At 40.7% G+C, this 21478-nt stretch overlaps 1 protein-coding gene across 1 annotated transcript in view; it reads right to left on the minus strand.

Annotated features, from left to right (window-relative positions):
• Positions 1-21478, minus strand: part of SH3RF3 (SH3 domain containing ring finger 3) — a 250643-nt gene that overhangs the window by 75923 nt on the left and 153242 nt on the right. Inside the window, exons 2-3 of the mRNA XM_051772741.1 lie at positions 17443-17718; positions 9810-9905 (exon numbers count right to left, since the gene is read on the minus strand). Coding sequence (XP_051628701.1) covers positions 9810-9905; positions 17443-17718 — 372 coding nt within the window. The remainder of the gene's footprint in view (positions 1-9809; positions 9906-17442; positions 17719-21478) is intronic.

Consider the following 21478-nt stretch of genomic DNA (forward strand, 5'->3'; position numbering starts at 1 on the left):
CATTGCCAACTTAAACAAATAGTTTTAAACAGGGTGACTTCCCTGATCCATTTCAGCACACAGATATGTCTGGTAGTCCTGGAGCATGGAAGGCAGAAGGAAAGAATTGTCACACGCAAAGCAAAAGCAGGACAATCCCTTTGGCAGTCACTATCACACCCAAAAGTGGTGCAGCAGGAGATAAAATAAACAATGGCTGGTCTACTTTGTACAGGAATAAAGTAAGCAAAAACAAGGACCCCTTATGCAATTTCTTCTACAGGATAGACTAAACACAAAGAGGTGAGCCTCCAATAGTCCTGTGTGTTCTAGAGAAAATTTGGAAAAGATGCAGATCCCCAAATTAATTCCAACTAACTTCTCCTGTTTCTGATTTTTGTTTTTAATTTGCAGATTCCTCCTCTAGTCTTTTGAATTTGGTTTTCTCAATGCTCAGCTCTAATACCTAACAAAATGTCAGAGGATTTCAGACTTAAACATCTGGGTTTGGTACAGCTAATGACATTTTTAGAGTAAAAATCAACTTCATCTGTTATTTTTGTTATTTGAAGTATGCATTCAGCACATACATGCACTCCTGGATCTCTTTTTGCCTAGAATAAAAACAGTTTGACCATTCCAGGTTCTGTGACAACAAAAAGTAAAGAAAGAGTTAAACCCAAGGCGTTCCTTCCCTCCAGCATATTGACTGCACTACACAGTTGGGTGTCATTCTCAACGGTGCTGAGGGTGCACTCAATCCTACCATTCATGTGACTAACAAAGGTATTAAACAGCACTAGTCCCAATACTGACTCCTGAGGAGCACCACTTGTCACTGCTCTCCACTTGGACATCAAGACATTGACTGCAACTCTTTGAATGTGACCATTCAGACCATTCCTTATCCACCGAGTGGTTCATCTGTTAAATCTATGTCTCTCCATAATACTTATGTAACATGCTATCTTCTGCAAACAGAAATCAGAGGGAGCTCTAACAGGCACTCCCTGGCAAATCTTTTATGGTGTCACTGTCATCAACTGTCCCTCCTGTCCCTCTGATGGAGGTCATCTTACCACTGGCACAGCAAAGATTCTTTCACAGTCTAGGATTTTAATATTGGACCCACTTTTCTTTGTCACTTCCAGCACCAGTGCCATGGGAGATGCATGGAAACATTTTCTTTTTTTTTTACAGGGCTGTGGCCACCAGCAGCGGAGTGGACAGCCAGTTTATCAGGGCCATCTCCCAAACCCCTCGTACCCACTCTCCGTGCCTGTATTTGGATTGAAGATCTCCACTCAGAATTTTAAGGCACCAGGAAAGCTTCTCAAGAAGGAAGCTAATTAAGATGTGCAACATGCAATAACAAGGCCACTAGGAAACAAAATGAAGAATGCCTCTGTGAGAAATAAAGAAATCCTCTAGGATTGTATTTTTAATTAACTGCTAGACAAATCGTGTATCTGCTGACATATAGCTTAATATACATTCATGCATTAGCTCTAGGTAAGTGAGACTGAAACTGTCTTTTCAAAAGGAAAAAGATCCCAGGAATTCATCAGTGCTGAAACAATCTTTAGAAGCTGTCAGAGGTGATCAATGGCTGGAAAAGACAAAAGACCTCTTCTCATTCCTCCTCTGGAGAGTGTGGACTACTGATGATGTGCTCTAGAGCCCGCCCAGAGCCCTGGGACAGCAGGTATACTCAATGGGGAATGCTAATTTCTAGTGCTTGGAAACCTGCATCATTGCTGAAATATTTCAATGCAATGGTTGTGTGCTGCGAGGCTGCTGAGCATTGCTGGAAGGTTCAGAACGTTTGTTGCACAGGCAGAAGCTATCCATAAGTAACGTGCTGTCTATTTACTTGGTCCTTCTGAGTAGATATAAAGCCAAATGGACTAACGTTTTTCCTGAGGTATTTTTTTCACTTGAAACATTGCAGGACCACGTGCAGATGTACTTTCTTGTGTATATAAGAGACTTACTCAACACCCATGGCAGGCTTCAGCTATCCCAGGAGCAGAACGAGGAAGTAAAGGGTAGTAAAGAGTGCACCTGAGCTTCCCCAATATTTGCTGAACACGTATCTAAGCATTGCCAAAAGTTTACCATTCAGGGCATCTCGCTGCTTTTGAAAGACACTGAAGTTTTAAGGTCCCTTAGCAAAATCAGAATGAATGTTGACAGGTTTATGACTGATGGGTACTTTTGGAAATTGGTGAATAATAGCCTACAGTGTCAAAGGTCTGACCTGAACAAAGATATGCTTTACTGGTGAAATGGCAAGTTTTATGTGCAATGAGCACTGTGGGCCGTTTCCTTTCACAGCCTGAGCAACCACAATAGATGAGGAGTAGTTCCCCCACCCCTTGGCTGGAGCTGGCAGCCTTGCCTTCCCTTCCTAATCGATGAAGAGAAACAGCCTCTTCCACAAGTAGGCTCACCTGACATGTTTACCTGTCTCCATTAAGCAGCAATGCCTATTTCTCTCCCTATGAACACTCTTGATGGCAAAAGGGAATCCAGACAATTAGCTCAGATGCAGAGAACTTTCTGCTGTTGGTCAGATGAACTGTACCTAGAGACCTGCAAGGTCTTGTGGAGGATTTGGAAGAGTATTTCCCAGTTCAAAAGTGCTACTGGGTGCAGAACTACTGCTCTGTTGCTGATGCTGCTTCTTGGTGGGACCTGCCAATATGACTGAGCTTCAGTAGTTGTGTCTTCACCTACTATCCAACTGAAGAGAGAGTGGAATAAAGGTTGAAAGGACAGTAAAGAGAAAGAAAGTAGTAAAATGGATGAAATTACCAAGCATGATGCAGCAGTTTGTGAAAACATTTTGTTCTCTCCATCCAGGGAAATTGGGGGATTTTGTGCTTGTTTGTAACACAAGCAACTCTACAAACATAACAGGAGAACATAAACTTTGAGGCAAAAATGAAAACTCAGTGTAGAAATAACAAAAATGAGACAGAATTGCACCCAGGACCAGAAAACATGTATTTAAGCACAAGCACAGTTCAAGGGATCTGGAGGTGAAGGGTAGGGCTGATGTGCTGATAGCATGGGGAAGTGGAGGCAGATGCAAAACACAGTAGGCCAGACTCCAGTCAGTTTACACTGGGAAGGATGACCAACAGGATTTTGCAGGGGAAGTGCTGGAAGTCCTTCAGTGGATCGTGGCTAGAGACCTAAGTCTTGTTATCAGATGAAGAAGAAAAGTCAGTCCGTCTTACTTAGATACCTAGGTACCTAATTTTTGCCACCTAGGAATCAGCACTTCAAAAATGCCCCGCACAGATATAGAGTGGATATATATAACTTTGAAAGACTCAGGAAATGGGCTTATTTGTGAAGGTTGTGTGCTTAAGTTAGTTGGCTGGAAATCTTTTTTTTTTTTTCCTATAAATTACCCTAGAGAGTTATTTTTACAAAATAAAGTCTAGGAAATTCAGATGTTACTCATAATGAGGGGTGGTGGGTGGGAAAGGTATTTCTGGAGGTGACAGCTGACAAATTTCTGGTTCAACGTCCCTGAAATAATAAGAGGTGATAACAATTTGGTTCTGGTTTTGATTAACAGAAATGTTGGTCATAAGATATAAATCCAAATCATTTAATTATGAATTCTTTCAAGTGAAAGTAGGCAGGACTACAAGCAAGAGAAGACCTGTAACTAAAACTGTCAATTCTCAAAAGGCAAATTTTCACAGCCTACAGCTATGTCTAAATTTACATGCTGGCTCTCACCATGGCTCACCACAGATCTCATAATTGTCTGGGCAGGAGGATGACTCAAATATGACAGTACTCCCACCTATCTCTGTATGCAGGCTTCCCTTCTGTGGCACCCACCTGAGATGAACTTTAGTGTAAATGAGGTGTTACCAGAAAGCAATCATGCATTGACTTGTCCAGACATAGCCTGAGGGAGAGTGAGTGACTAGAAAAGGTCTACAGAGCTGAGAAGCTTAACTAATCCAGGGAAAATCTGACATTTTAGGCCAAGGGTGACAATGCAGCTCAGTTTTGTATCCCAAAGATGGACAAAAGTGTTACAGAATCTGTATGAGTGATCATCTTGTGAAGGATGCTAGAAATTAAAAGAAAACTTAAATGAAATCACTCAAAATTAAAACAAAAACTTTTCTGCCCAAAGTTATGCTAATTTACATTTTACATAGGAAATTAAATCAAAGAGCAAAAGGTTCTTTATTTATAGAAGCAAAAGGGAACATAAGAAATTGAGCTGTTATGCAGAAGAGATGGGTCAAAGATTAAAAATAATGTCTTTCTCTATATAATATACATACATACATATATATAATTATATATTATAATATGTTGTATATTTAATCTTCTTCTCACCTCTGACTGCTAATACTCTTAGTTTTCCTGACTAACACTATCAGTATTTGAAGTTCCATAAATTATTTTACTTTGTATGTGCATAACAGTACTTTAAAGCAATATGTTTTATTCATGGATTGATGTGAAAGTAGTAGCAGGTGTATAGGTTCTTACTGAGGTTCCTCTTGCAGCCTACAACACAAAGTCTGCATGTTTTAGTTTGACTATAAAACGTGGGAACTGTATTTTGTACTCCATTTACATAGAAATATGATACTAAAAAGTATCTTGGAATATTCTACAATATTCTATGCAGGATGAAAACAAGTAGGACCAACCTTTTAGAAGCAAGAAAGGTGCAGGAATGAAATTCTTAAAACAATGTATGTACAAAGTTGAAAATCTTATCAATAAAGCTTTTCAACAGAAATTGGCTGAACATCTCTTGGAGCTTATATTATTGTCAGCTTTACAAGGTTCTTTTTCCATTTTTATCTGATTCACAAAAGGAGAGAAGACAGAAAAAAACCCCAATTGTGATGTTAATGGGTATAATTCTTACCTCATTAGTGTTACACCTACTTACTACTGAGATGAATTTGCTCCTCTGAGATTTAGTAAGCCACCTTTTCTAAAATCATCTACATTAGTTTCCATCTACCCACCTTTCAAAAGCATCCATTTTTATTCTCATTAAATGATACTAGCAAGGTTAAAATGAACCATTTTGACAGTCCTTAAGAACAGAGATTACATGTTCTTTTTGAGAAGGGTACCAAACAAACATTACTATTTAATAAATGTCTAATGCTCGATATTTTTTTTGAAGGTTTTCATAAAAGATACTCTGAAAGATTCACAGAGACCACACATACATAAATTACAGGTCAGACATCAAGGTTGAATTCATTATAAGAGTCCCATAGGGACCCATCTGTCCTGCAGCTGAAGGTAGAAACCAAACAGACCGAGGAGAGCGAAAATACATACAAGAAGTGGACAGGGCAACAGTTATTTGCTGAAAATGGTCAAAATATCTATTAGAGGTAGAAATGTACACTTGAACACATCTGAGTTTTCAAGGATGTGTGATGACTGCCACTGGGGACACCAGCATACTGGGAAATGGCTAAGATGGGAATCTGCATATAAAGAAAAAAAGGACAAAATCTGCCATCCAGACTGAAAGTCTAAACCATTCGCATTCATCTGCAGGCTGGCAAAAGGATACCCTCAGCAAAGTGCAGTTACACAGTTAAGGACAAATTTTACTGGGAAGATGGGTCTCCATGACACTATTCAACAATTATGGCTGGGATCCTGGTAAATGTGCTCAGGTTCCCCTGTAAGGGTTAAGCTGTTTTAGATCCTGTGGTACAGCACAAAACCGTTAAATGGGATGGTCTGCTCTGCAAAGCTAATTTTGGAATGAAAAATCATTGTTTACCTTAAGAAATGAATTTGGCTTTGGATTTTATTTTTTTTCACTTCTGGCTGAACTCTTTTTAAAAACTGACTTGCAAGAATTATTTTCCCAGAGGAGTCTTCTGGATCTATGCTGCAGGGCACTGAAACCATCAGCTCTTCCCATTCTCCTCCTCCCTCTTTCTCCTAGACCTCCTTTCCCATTTTTTTTTTTGACTGTGAAGAACAGGAGAAGATTCCCATTACCCTGCTTCACTGCTCTGTAAAAAGAATTTTAAAACTCCTAATATTACTTAATCACAGCTTTCAGTGCTCCTGCTGCCATAAAACATTATAACAATGGGCTGGCACTTCATCAATTGTAATTTGCAGACATTACAGTCACAGTAGTGCTCAACATAATTGCCTTGCTCTACCACTGACACATAAGGCTTCTTGATCTCGGTCAATATTTCCTTGCTCTGGGGGCTGAAGATAGAAATTTTGCTCTAACTGCTCAGCTTTTTGAATTTCCAGTTCCTGCCCATCTGAGCAGGATGTGTCCCTCCAAATACTCAGCACACTATTGCCCTCATTCCCACACATTTAAATCTATTAGAACACACTTTATTCTCCATTATTCTCAATTTTACACATAGCAGCAGAACACAACTTTCAAACAGAGAGAATGACAGCAGTTACTAAGAATGAAGTAGCTAGCTTGAAGACAGCAAAATAAAAAACATTTTGTTAGGACTTAGAATTCCTTGCAGGTCCAAAACTCCTCCCAGCAAGAATACGACTTCAAACCATACAAATTATTAATAAGATGTTTATTTCAGGACAGAAGGCACCTTGAGAATTAATTTGATTATGTTGTGTTTTTTCTGTAGACAAATTAAAACATAAATTATCACCCAAATGGCTTCTACTGAAGACGAAGGATAGCAACAAAATAAGAAAAAACAATAGTGCAAACTCTCCCTGACAGAACATATTGTGTGTGACTGACGCTATAAAAGACATCATTGTGAGCTGCAAATATTTATTCCTTATCCAACTGCAGCTTCTCTGAGGTTGGGACAGAGGCAGGAAAAAGCCTCTCAGCAGGCATGCAAGCACTCCTGCTGAACACTTGTAGGGAATAAAGTGTAAGATCCATGCCATGTTACACTCATATGGCTATACAGACAACCAAACATAATGCTGAGAGAGAGAATTCCTAACACACTGCAGGGACCAGATATATTTTGATATCTTTGGATATTTTTTTGTGCCTCTGCTTTCTGACACCACAGTCTGGCTCTAAAAGCTGTCCTCCCAGGCTTCCCTTACAGAAGCAGACCACTCTCAAATTCAGTAAGTGCAAGGTGGGAAAAAGATGGAGCCTAGGGAGACACTGCAGGCTTTCACATGGGCCAGCTGACATGCCCAAGTGCTCGGAGGCCAGTGGCATCCTCGAGAGGAATTTGCTGATCACCCCTCCTCACCACCCTGCTGTGTCTTATTTGTGCAAGAGATTTGTAAGCACCTGCAAAAGCCTTCTGTGCAAGCACCCATTTGAGGGGTATGGCAGCACATTGCCAGGACAAAGTGTTACCAAAGGGGGCCACAACAAGGATTATATTCACTGTTGTAGCCCTGGCATCCTTGAAGTGACCGGCTTGTTTTCTAATACTCTGGCTGCTGTACCAAGGGTAAGAGCTCTCGTCTGGGCTCTGGGAGCAACTGGAGACATCAGAGCCTGCCAAGCTGGAATTCACTCTATCCAGGGTGCAGGGCTTAGGATGCCATGTGAAAGCCCACACACTTCAGCCAATTGGCTCACACAAGTGGAAGGCTACTGTAAGAGCTAATTTTTGCTTATTCTGCACATTTTGCCAAGATTTTGAAAACCACTTAATGGACTTGGATAGATTCGAGGGGTGTTTTTAGATTCAAGTACTACTTGTTTAATGGATGTGTTTTATAAATATCAGCATTGAGCTTTTCAAAATTTCTTTGGGATTCGACCTGATTCCTTTTAATTTCTAATGTAAAGTAGCATCTGAAGCTGGCAACAGCACAATAATTGTATAACTCCAACACTTGCATAAGCTCATCTCATATTTAGAACAAGGCCTCCATCCACCAGCATGTGAATGAAATAGGTGTATGATATTGCTGTTGGGAGGATCATTTTCCTTTGGCTTTACAAACCAATGCACAAATATTGTGTCATGGCACCCAAATACCTAATTTGAAAGGGCCTTGCAAGCCACCAGATTTCAAATTTATACAGATAAAATATATGTGTGTGTGTGTGTGTGTGTGTGTATACACACGAATATATGTGTAAGTGTATATAGTTGTATTTATTTTATCTATGTGTGTGTCTGTGTATGAATGTATATGCACACAGACATTCCTACGTGCATTCTTCTCCCCTGGTGCTGATTACCTGGCTGTTTGCCTCTCTTTAGAAACTTCCAGCATTGCCATTCTTACTCTGCATCGTGCTACCTCCTGCTCCTCCACAACAGCTCAGGATGTGCTAGTGCTTGGAGAACTTCAGTGACACATTGTGCATGTTCCCAATGGGTTGTTCTTCTGAGGTTATGAGCCCTATGAGAGCAGTAATTGAGGAGAACAGACACCTAGGAGTGGGAGAGGGATCACTATGCTGAATAGTGCGTAGGCAGTGCCAGCCTGCAGATGAAACTAGGGCTGGGGAAAGGTGGTGGGTGTAACGGTGCTCACTGTGCAGAGGTCCCCAGTTCACTCTTTCTGCAGCAAAGTTCAGGACAGTAACATCACACTTCCCCAGGACAAGAAAAAAAAGGGAAAAAGAATGAATTCTGGGAGAAACCCAGCTTTCTCATTTAATCACAACAAACTGAAAATGTGTTATGCATTCAGAATAGAAGAAAACAAGTCATTAACTTATGCGAGGCAGCTGGTTTGCCAATAACGGCTCCTACACATTCTGGTTTTAATATTATTGTCCTTGTCAACTGTGGGAATGCAATGTATATTAATGATGGTTTATTCCAAATTGGTCATTGTCGGAGTTAATAATTAGGTAGTCAGGCACTAATTATCTCTATTTTGTTTCAAATCATTAACTAAGAAATCTGGAGAAGTAATTTTGGAGGCAGGCACCAGAGCCATATCAAGTAGAGCAGGCTCTGCTGTGGGCACAAAAGATGCTTCACTCCAGAGAGCGGCACCAGACAATGTCTGGGAGCAGAGTTACAGGGACACTGCTCCGAGTACTGGGTGCAGAGTGGCAGCACCTTGGAAAAATACATATGCATACGGTGCTCATCTGTTCTCTGCACCCCTGGTTCACCCACGAAGAAGAAAAGCTCCTTGAAGACATCATCTGGGACATGGACAACAGAGCTGCACCAGAAGGGCCACCATGGGCCACCACTGCTGGCTGCAGCCCTGCTCCCAAGCAGCATCTGGCTGGAAGGGCACCCCCAGCAGGAGGGTGGCAGCAGTAGGATGAGGTGGCACAATAGGTTTGTTCAGAGAAAGTGAAGCCTCATCCTTTACTCTGAAATCAGACTCCTATGGAAATTACCATAGGAAAGAGCTCAGGACAGAACTAGGTCTGGTACACATGGAATGAGAGCCCTTGGGCATATGGGTGGAGCTGCCTGAGCTCCTGCTGGGGTCAGGGACATCGACAGCACCCCTCTGAAGGTCTGTGCTGTCAGACCACGCTGAACCTGCACTGCTGCTCCCCATCAGCTGGCAACATCCACCTCTCCTCAGGCGGGTGCAAGGTACCCCAACTGCAATCATCCTCTTCCATTTTCCCTACGTGTTGTGGAGATTACATCAGAAATGCTACATGGGAAGCCTTTAAAGTAGTTCAGGGAACATATTTTGCTGGCCACTTTGAATTGGATGTGCCCTCCTAGTGCCTTAGCACACAGTAACCAAAAAAATCCCTTTTCAGTTATTCTGTTGTAATTTAACCTTCTCATTTCAGAATTTTTGAGGTTATCCTGACCTTGTAGGCACAACACCCCCACCAGACATCAAGACCAGCATCCATCACCCCACTATGAACTTACCTCAACATAGAGGATAGGGAAAATGCCAATCTTGTCACCCAGCATTCCTTCTGCCCAGTTGTCATCCACTCTCCTGATGACTGTCAAAATTTCATCCTCAAATTGAGATACAAAAAAATACATAATCAGATTTTTTCAGAAGAAAGATACCAATTTTTAGTTATGCACATGACAGCTTACAGAGAGACTACACAGAGGATGTAATAAGTCAGGTAAAAATGTTCCCTGAATCCTGGGCCAGCAGCATTCCTGGCCCAGCATCTTACCCCAGGCATCCCATTCAAAGTGCATTTAAGCACGCTGCAGACCAGTGCAGCTCATGCTGGCTGTCAGCAGCTCCAAGGGTCTGGCCACAGCAGGTGGGAACAGGTAAACTCTTGGCTTCACTGCAGGGAGAGAAGAATGTTTGATCCAGGAGATCACCTCTAATCCAAAGGTGAAAAATCCCTAGCATGAAGTTGCCCCTGTGTATTCAAGGGTCTGTTGTAATGCTTGGCTGCTCCAGAAGACAATGTAAAGGGAAGCATGAGTACAGCGCAGGTAGTCCTGGAAAAACTTCCAAGAAGAAGCATAAGGTATAGTATGAGGTACTCAGCAACTAGCCTACACTGCTGACAAGCTGAATGTCATATTTCTTTATAAAAAAAATAAATTTGAAGGTAAAAGTGCAAAGCAGGTAAAAAGCCAAAGACAACATACTAAATAAGAAATTGCATTCAGCTGTTGGATCAGCTTCAGTTTAGACACAAGTTCATTTGCTAAAACTAATGGCATGTTAGTATTATATTTAATCAAAGGGACCTTACAAGAATTTCAGCTGCTGATGAAATTTTTTCTGATTATAAAACAGGAGGTATAGCAGTGCAAATCAGATTCATACTGCTCACACTTTCTCTTGGTATAGTTAAAACCTAGAACACACCAGTCATCAGAAAAGCTTAAGTGACTAGAACCAAACCCTGAATTTTCCCAAGCAGAGCTACTCAGCTTGCCAATGGATTTCTGCTATCACCTCTTGTCTGCTGGGGTCCTCGTACTAAACTCCGGCTTGAGCCAACACTGCTTGGTACAACGGCTGTAGAAGGCAGCCCTCTCTGTGGGGCTCTGCCTGGATAGACAGATCTACAACAAAGAAAGGAGGGAGCTGAGAGAAGCTGGGAAGTCATCTTCATTCTCTCATGGCACACAATCTTCTTCTGCTCCTGTGTAGAAATTTACAAAAATAGAAGAAAATCTTTTCCTCCAGAAAGCTGAGACAGAGTTCCCTGTCGATCTCTCTTTATTTCCACTACTTGCTCTGTGAAAGTAAGAGCTAGATATGGTCTACCACCCTCCATGTAACAAGATGCTGATGTTAAATGACTAGGCAAGGGGAGTTGTTTTTTTGCAGATACTTCTCACGTAGAAAAAAACTCCACAAACTCCTGATCCAGGATGTTCAGACTGTGGATTTGCACTGATAGAAAAATAACCAGAACAGGGTGATGTGATGTGTTTTGTAGTTTTTGAACATGTGCATTTTGAACATGTGCACTCTGAAATAGCTTAAATGTTTCCTTTGAATTATTCATCTGAATGATCCATTAGGGGAAAGCTCAGAGAAATGGCCACAGACTGAGTCCTTCAGCTATTTATTACAGCTGGAAGGTTGCAAAAGAATTTGTGCATTTAATTTCCTGAAGAAACAGATAGCATTCCCTTCCAAAGCCCTGTCTGCACAGACCATTTTTGATCTGTGTAAAGAACTGACAGTAATCTGCAAAGCTTCCACATGCTCTTACTAAAGACTGATTACCATAAATGTAGAATCTAGGTAAAGGGGGTATATGAGGAAAAGAAGCAACTGCATCACTTCAAGAACCTGCTATGAGTGTTCCTACTTTCTGTGTTTATTCAGTTATTTCCTTAAAGGAATTTTTAAAAATCCAAGATGTGACGGGTCTACATTTTCACTATATGTTTATGTGTACACACATAATGTGCGTAAGTGCATACACAGCTTATGAATAGAATCATAGATTGTTCAGGTGGGAAAAGACCTCTAAGATCGAGTCCAACCCTTTACCCAACACTGAGTATAAATGTATGTGTGTATATAGATATTTGCATATATACACACACATAAGAAATTCAGAAAAAAATTTTAAACTGTAAAACCCCAGAAACATTTTATTAGATTTTGTTAGAGACACTGTGCAATGCCATCCCTGGAGCAGGCTGTACAGATACCTGGCAGGAAAGGCTTATCCTGCATTGACTCTACTCATGTGGAATGGGTAACCTTCAAAGGTCCCTTTCAACTTTACCTGCTAAGAATCTATGAAATCTGGAAGCATTTCCATACACTGATCTTAGTTTGGCTCTGCCAGGTATGGCTGTTGAATGTGGTCATATATGAGAAAAGTATCCTGAGATATGCTAACATTCAAAAGGTGTATCTTTGTGGGAGAGCAAAGTGCAATCCTTGAGAATTCCATGACATAATTAGTTTTCAGAAGGGTGTTGAAAATCTCCAGGAATTACAGCAAATCCCGAAAAATCCTTTGGAATTCTTTATTAATAGCAAGTTTCTTTGAATTCACAGCCAACAACACCATTCTATACAGTGGGCTGGTGAAAGCCTCAACATGAACTATTTTAGTACCTTGTACTAGTTGGATAGCTGTGCTACTTATAAATTCCTAGAAAGATTCCCAAAAGGATCATGAATAGTAAAAAGCCATAGATCTCTTGGCATACCACTTCGACTTTCTGAACTTCACTATTTCACATTGACTAAATTGATTTCCAGGCAGCATAAAGGAATCCAAGCCTCAAATCTCATTTCAAAAGCAAATGGTATTCACTGTAGTTTGGACAAAGATATGTTGCGCTCTTTTTATGCCTGTTGCTAAAGTCTTTAATTATTTGCTCTCTCCTACTTCCTTGAGTTTCTCTCTATTCATCAGGGCTGGGTCAGCCTTGCAACAGGCATGTGGGACCTGCAGTTTCAGTTTATAATCATTATCAGAAAAGAAGTCAAAGATAAATCACTTAAAAAGCAGTCTGATTGCCAGAGAAATGAATCTTTTTGCTGAGAAAACAGCACAAAAAGTGTCCAATAACAGTCCTGATTCACAGTCTGATTTTTACTCTAGTCATTGATGGCCATTAACGAAGCAATACAAAGCAGATGTGTCTGCTATTCTGCAGAGATAACTACTCCATCTAGAGCACAGGGGAGATCTCAATGATGGCAGGATGGCACTGTGCCATGCTCGGTGAGTCCAGTTACAGCGCTTGCCAGCTGGCATGAGAATCCCTGTCACCAGCTATTGCCGGGATGGTCTCTCTGTGAACAGCAAATATTGCTTGAACTGAGTGCTAAGGGGCTGGGATGCTGCTCCACATCCAGGAACCGGTACTGGATGTCATGGTTTTAAGATTGGCACAGCACTTGTTAAACACCACTGTGGCCTGGGAACAAAACTGTTGGAAAATGAAGGAAATAGCTGATGTCGTTAAAAATGTGATGAGCAATAATGCATGGTGAACAGTTGTTGCTACCTTGACGTGTCTGAGACTCATCTACCACTGGGATTCAGCCTTCTAGAGGCCATGTGAACTCACGCATGCAATGGGTGGTCAAACACCTAAACAAACCTGTGGGCTGAAACTGGACTCAGTCTAAGGGTGGTGTAACTACACAAACCAACAACAACGCAATTTCTACAGATTTGCACTGCTGTACCTGAAAGAATCCTCTTGCACATGTTTGTACCAGAGAGTGCATAGCCCAAAGGAGGATGGAGTATTTTTTAAAACAGAGAGAGCAGGAACCTAAGCCCATACTGTGTAGCATGTAAGGTAAGATTAGAAAGCTGAGTCAATAAGTATATCCCAAGGGCATGAAATTAGGCTCTGTAGGCCACATGCTAATTGCAACCACATAGGGAATATTAGGAGTAAAACTCCTGAAGCTACTAGAGTTAAACTGGTGCAAAGCCGACACGAGGCTGAAAACAGTTGTTACAGAGAAAAAATAACTGCTAACTGCCTGGTTTGACTGATCACTGACAAGCACTGATGGAAAATATGTTAAGTAGCAAATCTGAGATGTGCTATCATCTTGTAGAGGAGAGAACAGTGGCGGAACCCTATGCCTGCATGTGTGGTTTATTTGGGAGGATGAGCTGAGGGAGCAGTCCAAATGGTGTAAGAGAATCACAGGCGTGAGCTTTGTTTGTTGCACTGGATACTTAAGACAGATTTTTCTCTGCCCCTCCTGGTTTTATTCTAACACATACAAAATTATTATATTTGGGTTATCTTTGGCCTTTAATCTGGAGAGTGTCTACAGGAGATGAAAATGGGTAAATGGTAGAAGCCCTCTGCAGCACTGCTCATGAAGATCTGTAAGAAGACTTCATTTCCTTGCAATACACCTCTGGAACAACAGATCATTTGAATTTTGAAAAATAAAACAAAATAAAACAAACTAGTAAGAAGAAACACCAAATATCCTTCCTTTGTTTTCTTTTACTGCACCAATAGGTATTCTGAGTGTACAATAACAAAGAGGATGGGAAAAAGCAAAGCCCAGCAAAAGAGCAACAAAACACAAGGATAGAGAAGATCCCTATGTTTGTGTTTCCTTCTTATAGCTTTTCTTTAGAGGAAAACTTTATTATCTGTTTATAAATAAAATCCAATTACAAGTGTCTGGCAGCATTAAATGAGTTGCAGGGCACAAATAGGTTATACTAGTTTGTATAAATGGTATGCCAAACCAACCCCTCTTCCAGAGGAAGGAAAAAATAGCTTAAATGAAGTTGAGATCAGGTCCAGCATCTTCAGATGCAAACTGAGACATTCAAATGATGCATATTGCCCAAAGTGACAAATCACATCTCCAGCACTGCAGCACACAAGACTCTATGCAGAGGAACTGACTGCATCAGCAGATGATCTATAATCTGGGCTAAACAGGAACCTTCATCAGCACAGGTGACAGCTAAAATTAGCATTGAGAAAACTGATGAAAACATGACGGTAAAGTCTCAAGACGAAAAACAGATTATTCACTGTCAGGGAGAACAATAGGCAGGACATAAAAAGTTACAAGGTGACAGTGCATGTAGTGGAAAGAGCTAAAGAAGAAAACAGCAATAGAACAGAAATCTAACCCCCTTGGGAAAAACACAGTCATCAGGGATAAAAGGATGCAGACAGTAACATGAGGGATGAAAATGAGGCAAATTGAGAGTTTGAGAGTATAGTTATACAGCAGAAAGAAATGTTCCTTGCGAGAACGACACTGGACAGCTGAGAAAATGAGAACTATCACTATACAAAGGCAGTTATTGTAAAGGAGGTATACTAATATATGGCATCAAACATATCAAATACAAAAGCGTCTAGGAAAGGATCTGTTCTAACAAAAAAACCCACAACTGCCTGCTGTGCCTATTAAATTTCTTAGATTGTGCATGCAATGAATACTTTAGGCAGACAAGGAAGATTGCATTCTCAGAGAAGTCTCCAGTGTACCTCTGGGCAAGCAGCAAGGAAAACAACGCACCAGCAAATTTATATTTACTGATAGGATCTCAGAGGTAACTTCTGTCTAATTTTCTGTTAGTTCATGGCTGTTACTTCTCACTAAGCAGCCCACTTTTTCACAGAGATTCACAGCTCCAGGGAGGCTGGCTAGTCGCGGGGTTTGCAGTGTTTGCAATCAAACACTTCACTTGCTATGGAGCAAAAGTGCTTACAAATCTTTTGTTAAATAAATATGAGAAAGTATACAGTGTAGGAAATTGCATTCTGCTGAGAAACGTTGCATGAGTGAAAAAGAGGTTACATTCGGTGAGAAAATTATATGCTGCAAATGATTCATTCAGCTATAATAAGTAGCCTCAAAAGAGGAGGTCAGTAAAATCCTGGTGAAGGATATTTTTATCATCTATTTCATATTCATTTTCAGCATAACTGTTATTACTTTATGTGATACTGTAACAGCCACAGACAGCTGAAATAAAACAGAAAATGACAATTAACAGGTTCTCCATGGCGTTCAGTGCCATAAATTAACAATAGAGGATATGCTTTATTTTACTGTGGGTTTCTTGATATCCATGAAACCCATCTAAGGTCAACACAAACAGCTGGGGAAGGGAGGGGGAGGCAAAAAGTAGGTGGGGAGGTGGGGGTGAAAGAAAATGTGACATTTTAAATCCAAAGGAAATTACAATATTTCAGTTTTCTCTCATTCCAGTGTGAATGTATTAAACATTTTGGTTTTAAAAAAACAAAGACTGTTTTTTAAATGTCTACTTTTTACTCTCTTTATGTTCTTAAAATAGGAAATACTGCAATATATTTTGATGTAGTGTATTTCAACTGTTAATTGATATATTGTATGATGAAATATACATTTTGAAGCTGAATGTCATTTTAAAACACTGGAACATCTGATTCAACAAGGAACATTAAAAGAGACATTTCCATTAGATTTTTTCTGAAATTTGAGTTGTTCTTGGGGAACATTTCAATGCAGATGAAATGTATTTTTCTCAGACAGAAAAAATGTTCTCAGAAAGCGTGTAGCCAGTTCTACTTGTTTAGTTTCACTAGCTTTATACCAGCCTTGCCATACATGGCACGAGCTGTCTCAGTGGCTTCTCCTTTAGACAAAATGGGAGTCATTTCCCAATGATGCTTACACAGGGCTGACCCTGATGGGAATCTTTACGCCTACCCAGTCCTGCAGCACGGCTGCTGCATGGGACACTGCAGGGACACCCAGCAGGCTCTGCTTCTGCAGGGAGGATATGCTGGTTTTCACTGGGGTAGTTACTTTTTTCACAGTGGCTGGTGTGGGGCTGTATTTTGGATTTGTGCTGAACACAGGGTTGACAATAGAGAGACGTTGTTACTGCTGAGCACTGGTTTCAGAGAGTCAAGGCCTTTCATACTGCCATGTGGGCAAGGAGACTGGGGGTGCATGGGAAGTTGGGAGGAGACATAGCCAGGACAGGTGACCCAAACTGACCAAAAGGGATATTCAATACTATATGACATCATGCTCACTGTTATGAGTGATGGGACCCTGCTCTCCTGAGCGTGCTGAACACCTTGCCTGCCCATGGGAACAAGTGAAATAATTCCTTGTTTTGCTTTGCTTGTGTGCATGGCTTTTGCTTTCCTTATTAAACTGTATTTATCTTAACCCATAAATTTTCCAGCTTTTACCCTTCCAATTCTCTCCTTGATCTGAGTAAGTTAGTGGCTGTGTGGGGATTGGCTGCTGGCTGAGGTTAAACCATGAAAGAGGAGGATTTACAAGTTGGAAAAAGTCAGTGTCCTTCAGCATGTTACATGAGGCATTATCCCACTTAATAAAGGAAATTTAGCCCCATCAGCCTGTCTCCACTAGGCTGCCTGAGCTCAAGGACTTTCATTTTCTCATAAAAGAAACCAACTGAAAAAAACAGAGTTTAGGGGGTCCCTGGGCTCCAGGGAGGCCAGGATGGTGTCCCACCAGTCCCTAGCATCACTGTGCTCCTGACTCAGCTACCAGCACCACAAGTGCCCCATCTTTCCCTACAGAAGCCCCTTTCTGAATTTCTTTTTTTAAAACCTATTCCCCTACCTTGGTGAAGGTCAGGCAATCCTTGTCTTGATCTTTATCCTTTATTTCAAAGTCGTAAAGTGCTTTGCCCTGAGGTGGAGCTTGTGGGAGAGGCTTGATACATTGGATGTAGCTGGCAGGGAAGAAGCCGTGGTTCCCATTGAGCTCCCCGTGGTACCAATTCTCGTCCACCTTCCGCCGCAGTATGATGATGTCCCCCTTGTTAAACTTGAGGTCACCAGGCTCTTTTCCCTCATATGTGTAGAGGGCTTTGCCATAGGGAAGCTGAGAAACATTCTGGGGAAACAAAATAAACACCTTTAAGCAAACTCCAGGCAGCACCAATAGCCTTCCTAGAGTCATTTTTATCTAGAAGCAAACTGGTCATCCTTGACCAAATTACCCCAATGACTGAAGATGATTGCTAAATAATGCTACACCCTGGATCTCAGGAAAACTAGGATGTATGTTATAGTAAGCCTGAGAAGGTGTGTTATATGAGAGCAGACACTGTCCATCTCATGAAGCTCAGCTGAAACCTGCAGTATCTCATACACCATCAAGCAGCATCAGTTAATTTGCAAAATATCCTATGTAAGCAGAACAATGTGTTTAAACGAGTAGACCTTGACATGTGTAAAGGTAAAATTTTAGACATTTTGACCTTCAGGGTTGCTTTGGTTTCTGAAGCTCAGAAAAGAAAAAAAATAAAATAAGCTTGAAGATTCACATGGTTCTAAAAGTTGGCAAGTTGATAATTTTTCATTGTGCTTGTTTGAGCAACTCCAAATATTTTTGAGTTTGAAGCTTTTAATTTAGTTTTTGATTCTGTAGTTAAATGCTCTTACTTCTTTCAAAATCCCCAAGTCTCATGCTGCTTGCTGAGGGCTACTGTAAACAGTTATAATGTTCTCTGTTGCTTATGAATTAATGTCCCTGTGGAAAAGTGGAATAGGCAGAATGCCTCTAATCTTTCTTTTATAACTAAAAAGAGCTCTGAGGCTTTCACCCTCATTAAAAGAATGACACAAACTTACCAAAAAATCACACCACAAGAGAAAAGCAAAGCCTAAAAAGTTAATACTTTGGTATGATAGAAAAGAGAAACCTATTTAACTGAAGCCACTTGATCGTGAAGAACTATTCCCAGAGTTCACTTTGTCCTGGTGCAAGATTATTGAACCCAGGCTGCACCTGCATGAATAAGGTTTTGGTGGAAATGCTGCAGCCTTCACCCTCCTTAATACTTGTTCCCCTTCTTTCTGAATCCCACAGAGCAGAGGGTGACTGTGTTGGACACAGCTACCAGGTGCTTTGGTCCTAAAATAGTTCTTTAATGCATAATAGAATAGAAAAGGTGTACTGCTGTATTACCCTATATAATTTTTCATTTTATTTAGCTTGAACTAAGAGTCAGCTTGCAAGCCTCAATGCAAATATGTAGCGGCACATAACATAGGAGATGTTAGAGATGTCCTGTAAAATCAACTTTCCATAAGAGTCTTTTTTTTTCCAAGAGGTATTTGCAAAAATGACACCGTTTTCTGTTGCATATAGATGCATATAAGTAGTCTGTTTCCTGCTGTGCACTCTTGTTGTCAATGGGGTGTCCTACAGGGACAATGAAAAAGTAAAGCTATATTTAATAAAACCCCCTGGTATTCCCCCAGGTGTTTGTTATGCCTGTACTTCTGGATAACATTCCTGTGCCTAAAATAACACTCAGATACCTTCCGCAGGGAGAAGGTGGAGTGGCCCAACAGAAACACTGCATTTCCCTACCAGAGCCAGAAAATAAGATGCTGAGAAGATTTTTCATGGTATTTGTTAAAGCCACAAGCAGAGGCATTTTTCAGTCCCAGTGGGTGCATTAAATGGACCTGCTCTGGTAGGGCAGGTTTTATGCTCTTACACCTGCATCTTTTGGCAGGAGGAGGAGAAGCATCAGCCTGCTGCCTCCGCCTGCTTCTGGGCTCCAGATGGTTACTGTGGCAGGCAGACTCCACGCTGATCAAAAAGTAAGTTTCTTGAATGCACCTTCATACACAAACGTTAAATTACTAGTTCTTATTAGGAAAGGCTCTAGTAGCTGTGCAGGTCTTGGAAAGCCTGTGCAACAGATCTTTTTGCCTAGAGCATACAGTGAAGGAGGCAGTCAAACAGGCACAGCTCTTCAGAGCACTATCCATGTTGGCTGGAGGGAGATTTAATTTCATTCACATGTGTCTCCAGTTCTAACTTTTCTCATTAGCAATTTACAGTTCCTCTTTTTGCTGCGTATTCTTCTGAATTTTGCTGTATCGGAATGAAGGTACCCATATCTCGTACCTTCTAAAAAGACCAGTATTTTGGAAGCGCCCTCAAACATAACAAAAAAACCCATAAAATCAACAGCCAGCTAACAAAGCATGAAACAGTCTCTGCCAAATCAGTGGCAGCATCCTACTGATATTTTTGTCTCTGTCAGGATGGTTATTTCCCTTGACAGCAAAGCTTTGCCCCCCTCCCCAGCATTTTAAAGATTAAGCATACAATACCATCAAACTCCTTAGGTAAGGTATAGATTGCATTACGTATTTTAAACTAGAAAAAAACTCACATTAAGCTGATAGACTACAGAGCCTTGTAGTAATTTAGAAATAAAAGATTCATTACTTTAATTCATGCTGGGAGAAGACATTTTATCAAAGGAAGAGTGAAACTTCTGCCAGGTGCGCACTGAACCACTGCTGATCCAGGCACATGCCTGGCAAGCATGCTCTTCATCACTTACCCTAGACAGGGCCTTACTATTCCCAAGATCTTTGTAGCAATTCAAGGTCAGATAACTTTCTTTACTTTTTAATCACTTTCTCTTCCCAAGACTCATTTTACTGTGTAATAAGGCAACAGCCCCCAGTGCTAAGAAAGAGAAACTGGATTTTACACGATTGCAGACATGATCAATGAAATTATTATGCAACACGTGCTGGGCTTTTATTGTTAATTGATTGAGCTGACTAGAAGATGATTCAGGTGCCTGTTTTTATCTTCCCTTGATGCAAATGCAGACTTTTAAGCAAAACATACAAACTGCAAGACAAATTTTCTTTTGAAATCTGGCACTATTTTATTTGGAGATCTTAATGGAGGAATGGACAATTTAGTTGCTTGTGTTCCTTTTCATGAGCTTAGCTATGGGACTATCTATGAACAGTCCTACACAGAGATTTGCAAATAAGGTACTTAAACCACAAGCCAGTGTTCCAATTAGCAGCTACAGCTTTTCTAATTCTGAGCCACAGCTTTTCAACTAAAAACTTTGTAGAGGCAATTTTTAAAATGAACATGTTATTCAGTGGAAAAGATAACCTCCTAATTAAAAATTGCTGTAATTGAGACATTTCCCAGCCTTTCCATAAGGCCATTTTGATTTGAGCATCCCAGGTAAACTTTGCATTTACTGTGGCCCAGGGGTAAAGAAATACCAGTATCCTCCAAGTCTCTTCAAATAAAGCTACTTTTCCTGTTCTAAGGCTTTAAGTGTCTGCTCAAATTGACCAAAGAGAGAAATTTAATAGCACAATTAAAAAACCAGAATCAAAACAAAACCAACCAAACAACCCCAAAACAAACAAACCCACAAAACCCACAACAAAATAAACTCCTGAAGCTTCCTTTGTGATATTTTCTAGCCAAAAGGTTTAGCTTTCAGTGGACTTTTCATGGTCAGGTTATATTAATGGTCCCTAAGAAGTATATTTTTGAAAGTTTCCCATTATTGTTCCTACTTTTGGTTAATCCATAAATGAGAGCAAGTCAGATTCAGAAAGCTTCTCTGAACTACACCTGTAAGGAGGGATTATTAAGCATCTTTCAGAAACAGAAGAAACACAATCACTGCTGCTGTTTGCTAGTTGTAATGTCACTCCTCACCAACAGTTAGGTGGTTCTTAGAAATCTTCCTATGATCCTGTGATTATATACCTCTTTGCCAAATCTTTGTGCAGGCAATTCTAGCCTAACCACTCTCCTCTTCTTCACTTGACTTCCCCAATTCAAAGGGAAAGCAGTTGTC

This window comes from Manacus candei, unplaced genomic scaffold (assembly GCF_025592945.1).
Source record: "Manacus candei isolate 608988 ecotype Guabito, Panama unplaced genomic scaffold, ASM2559294v1 h1tg000159l, whole genome shotgun sequence".
Classification (NCBI taxonomy): domain Eukaryota; kingdom Metazoa; phylum Chordata; class Aves; order Passeriformes; family Pipridae; genus Manacus; species Manacus candei.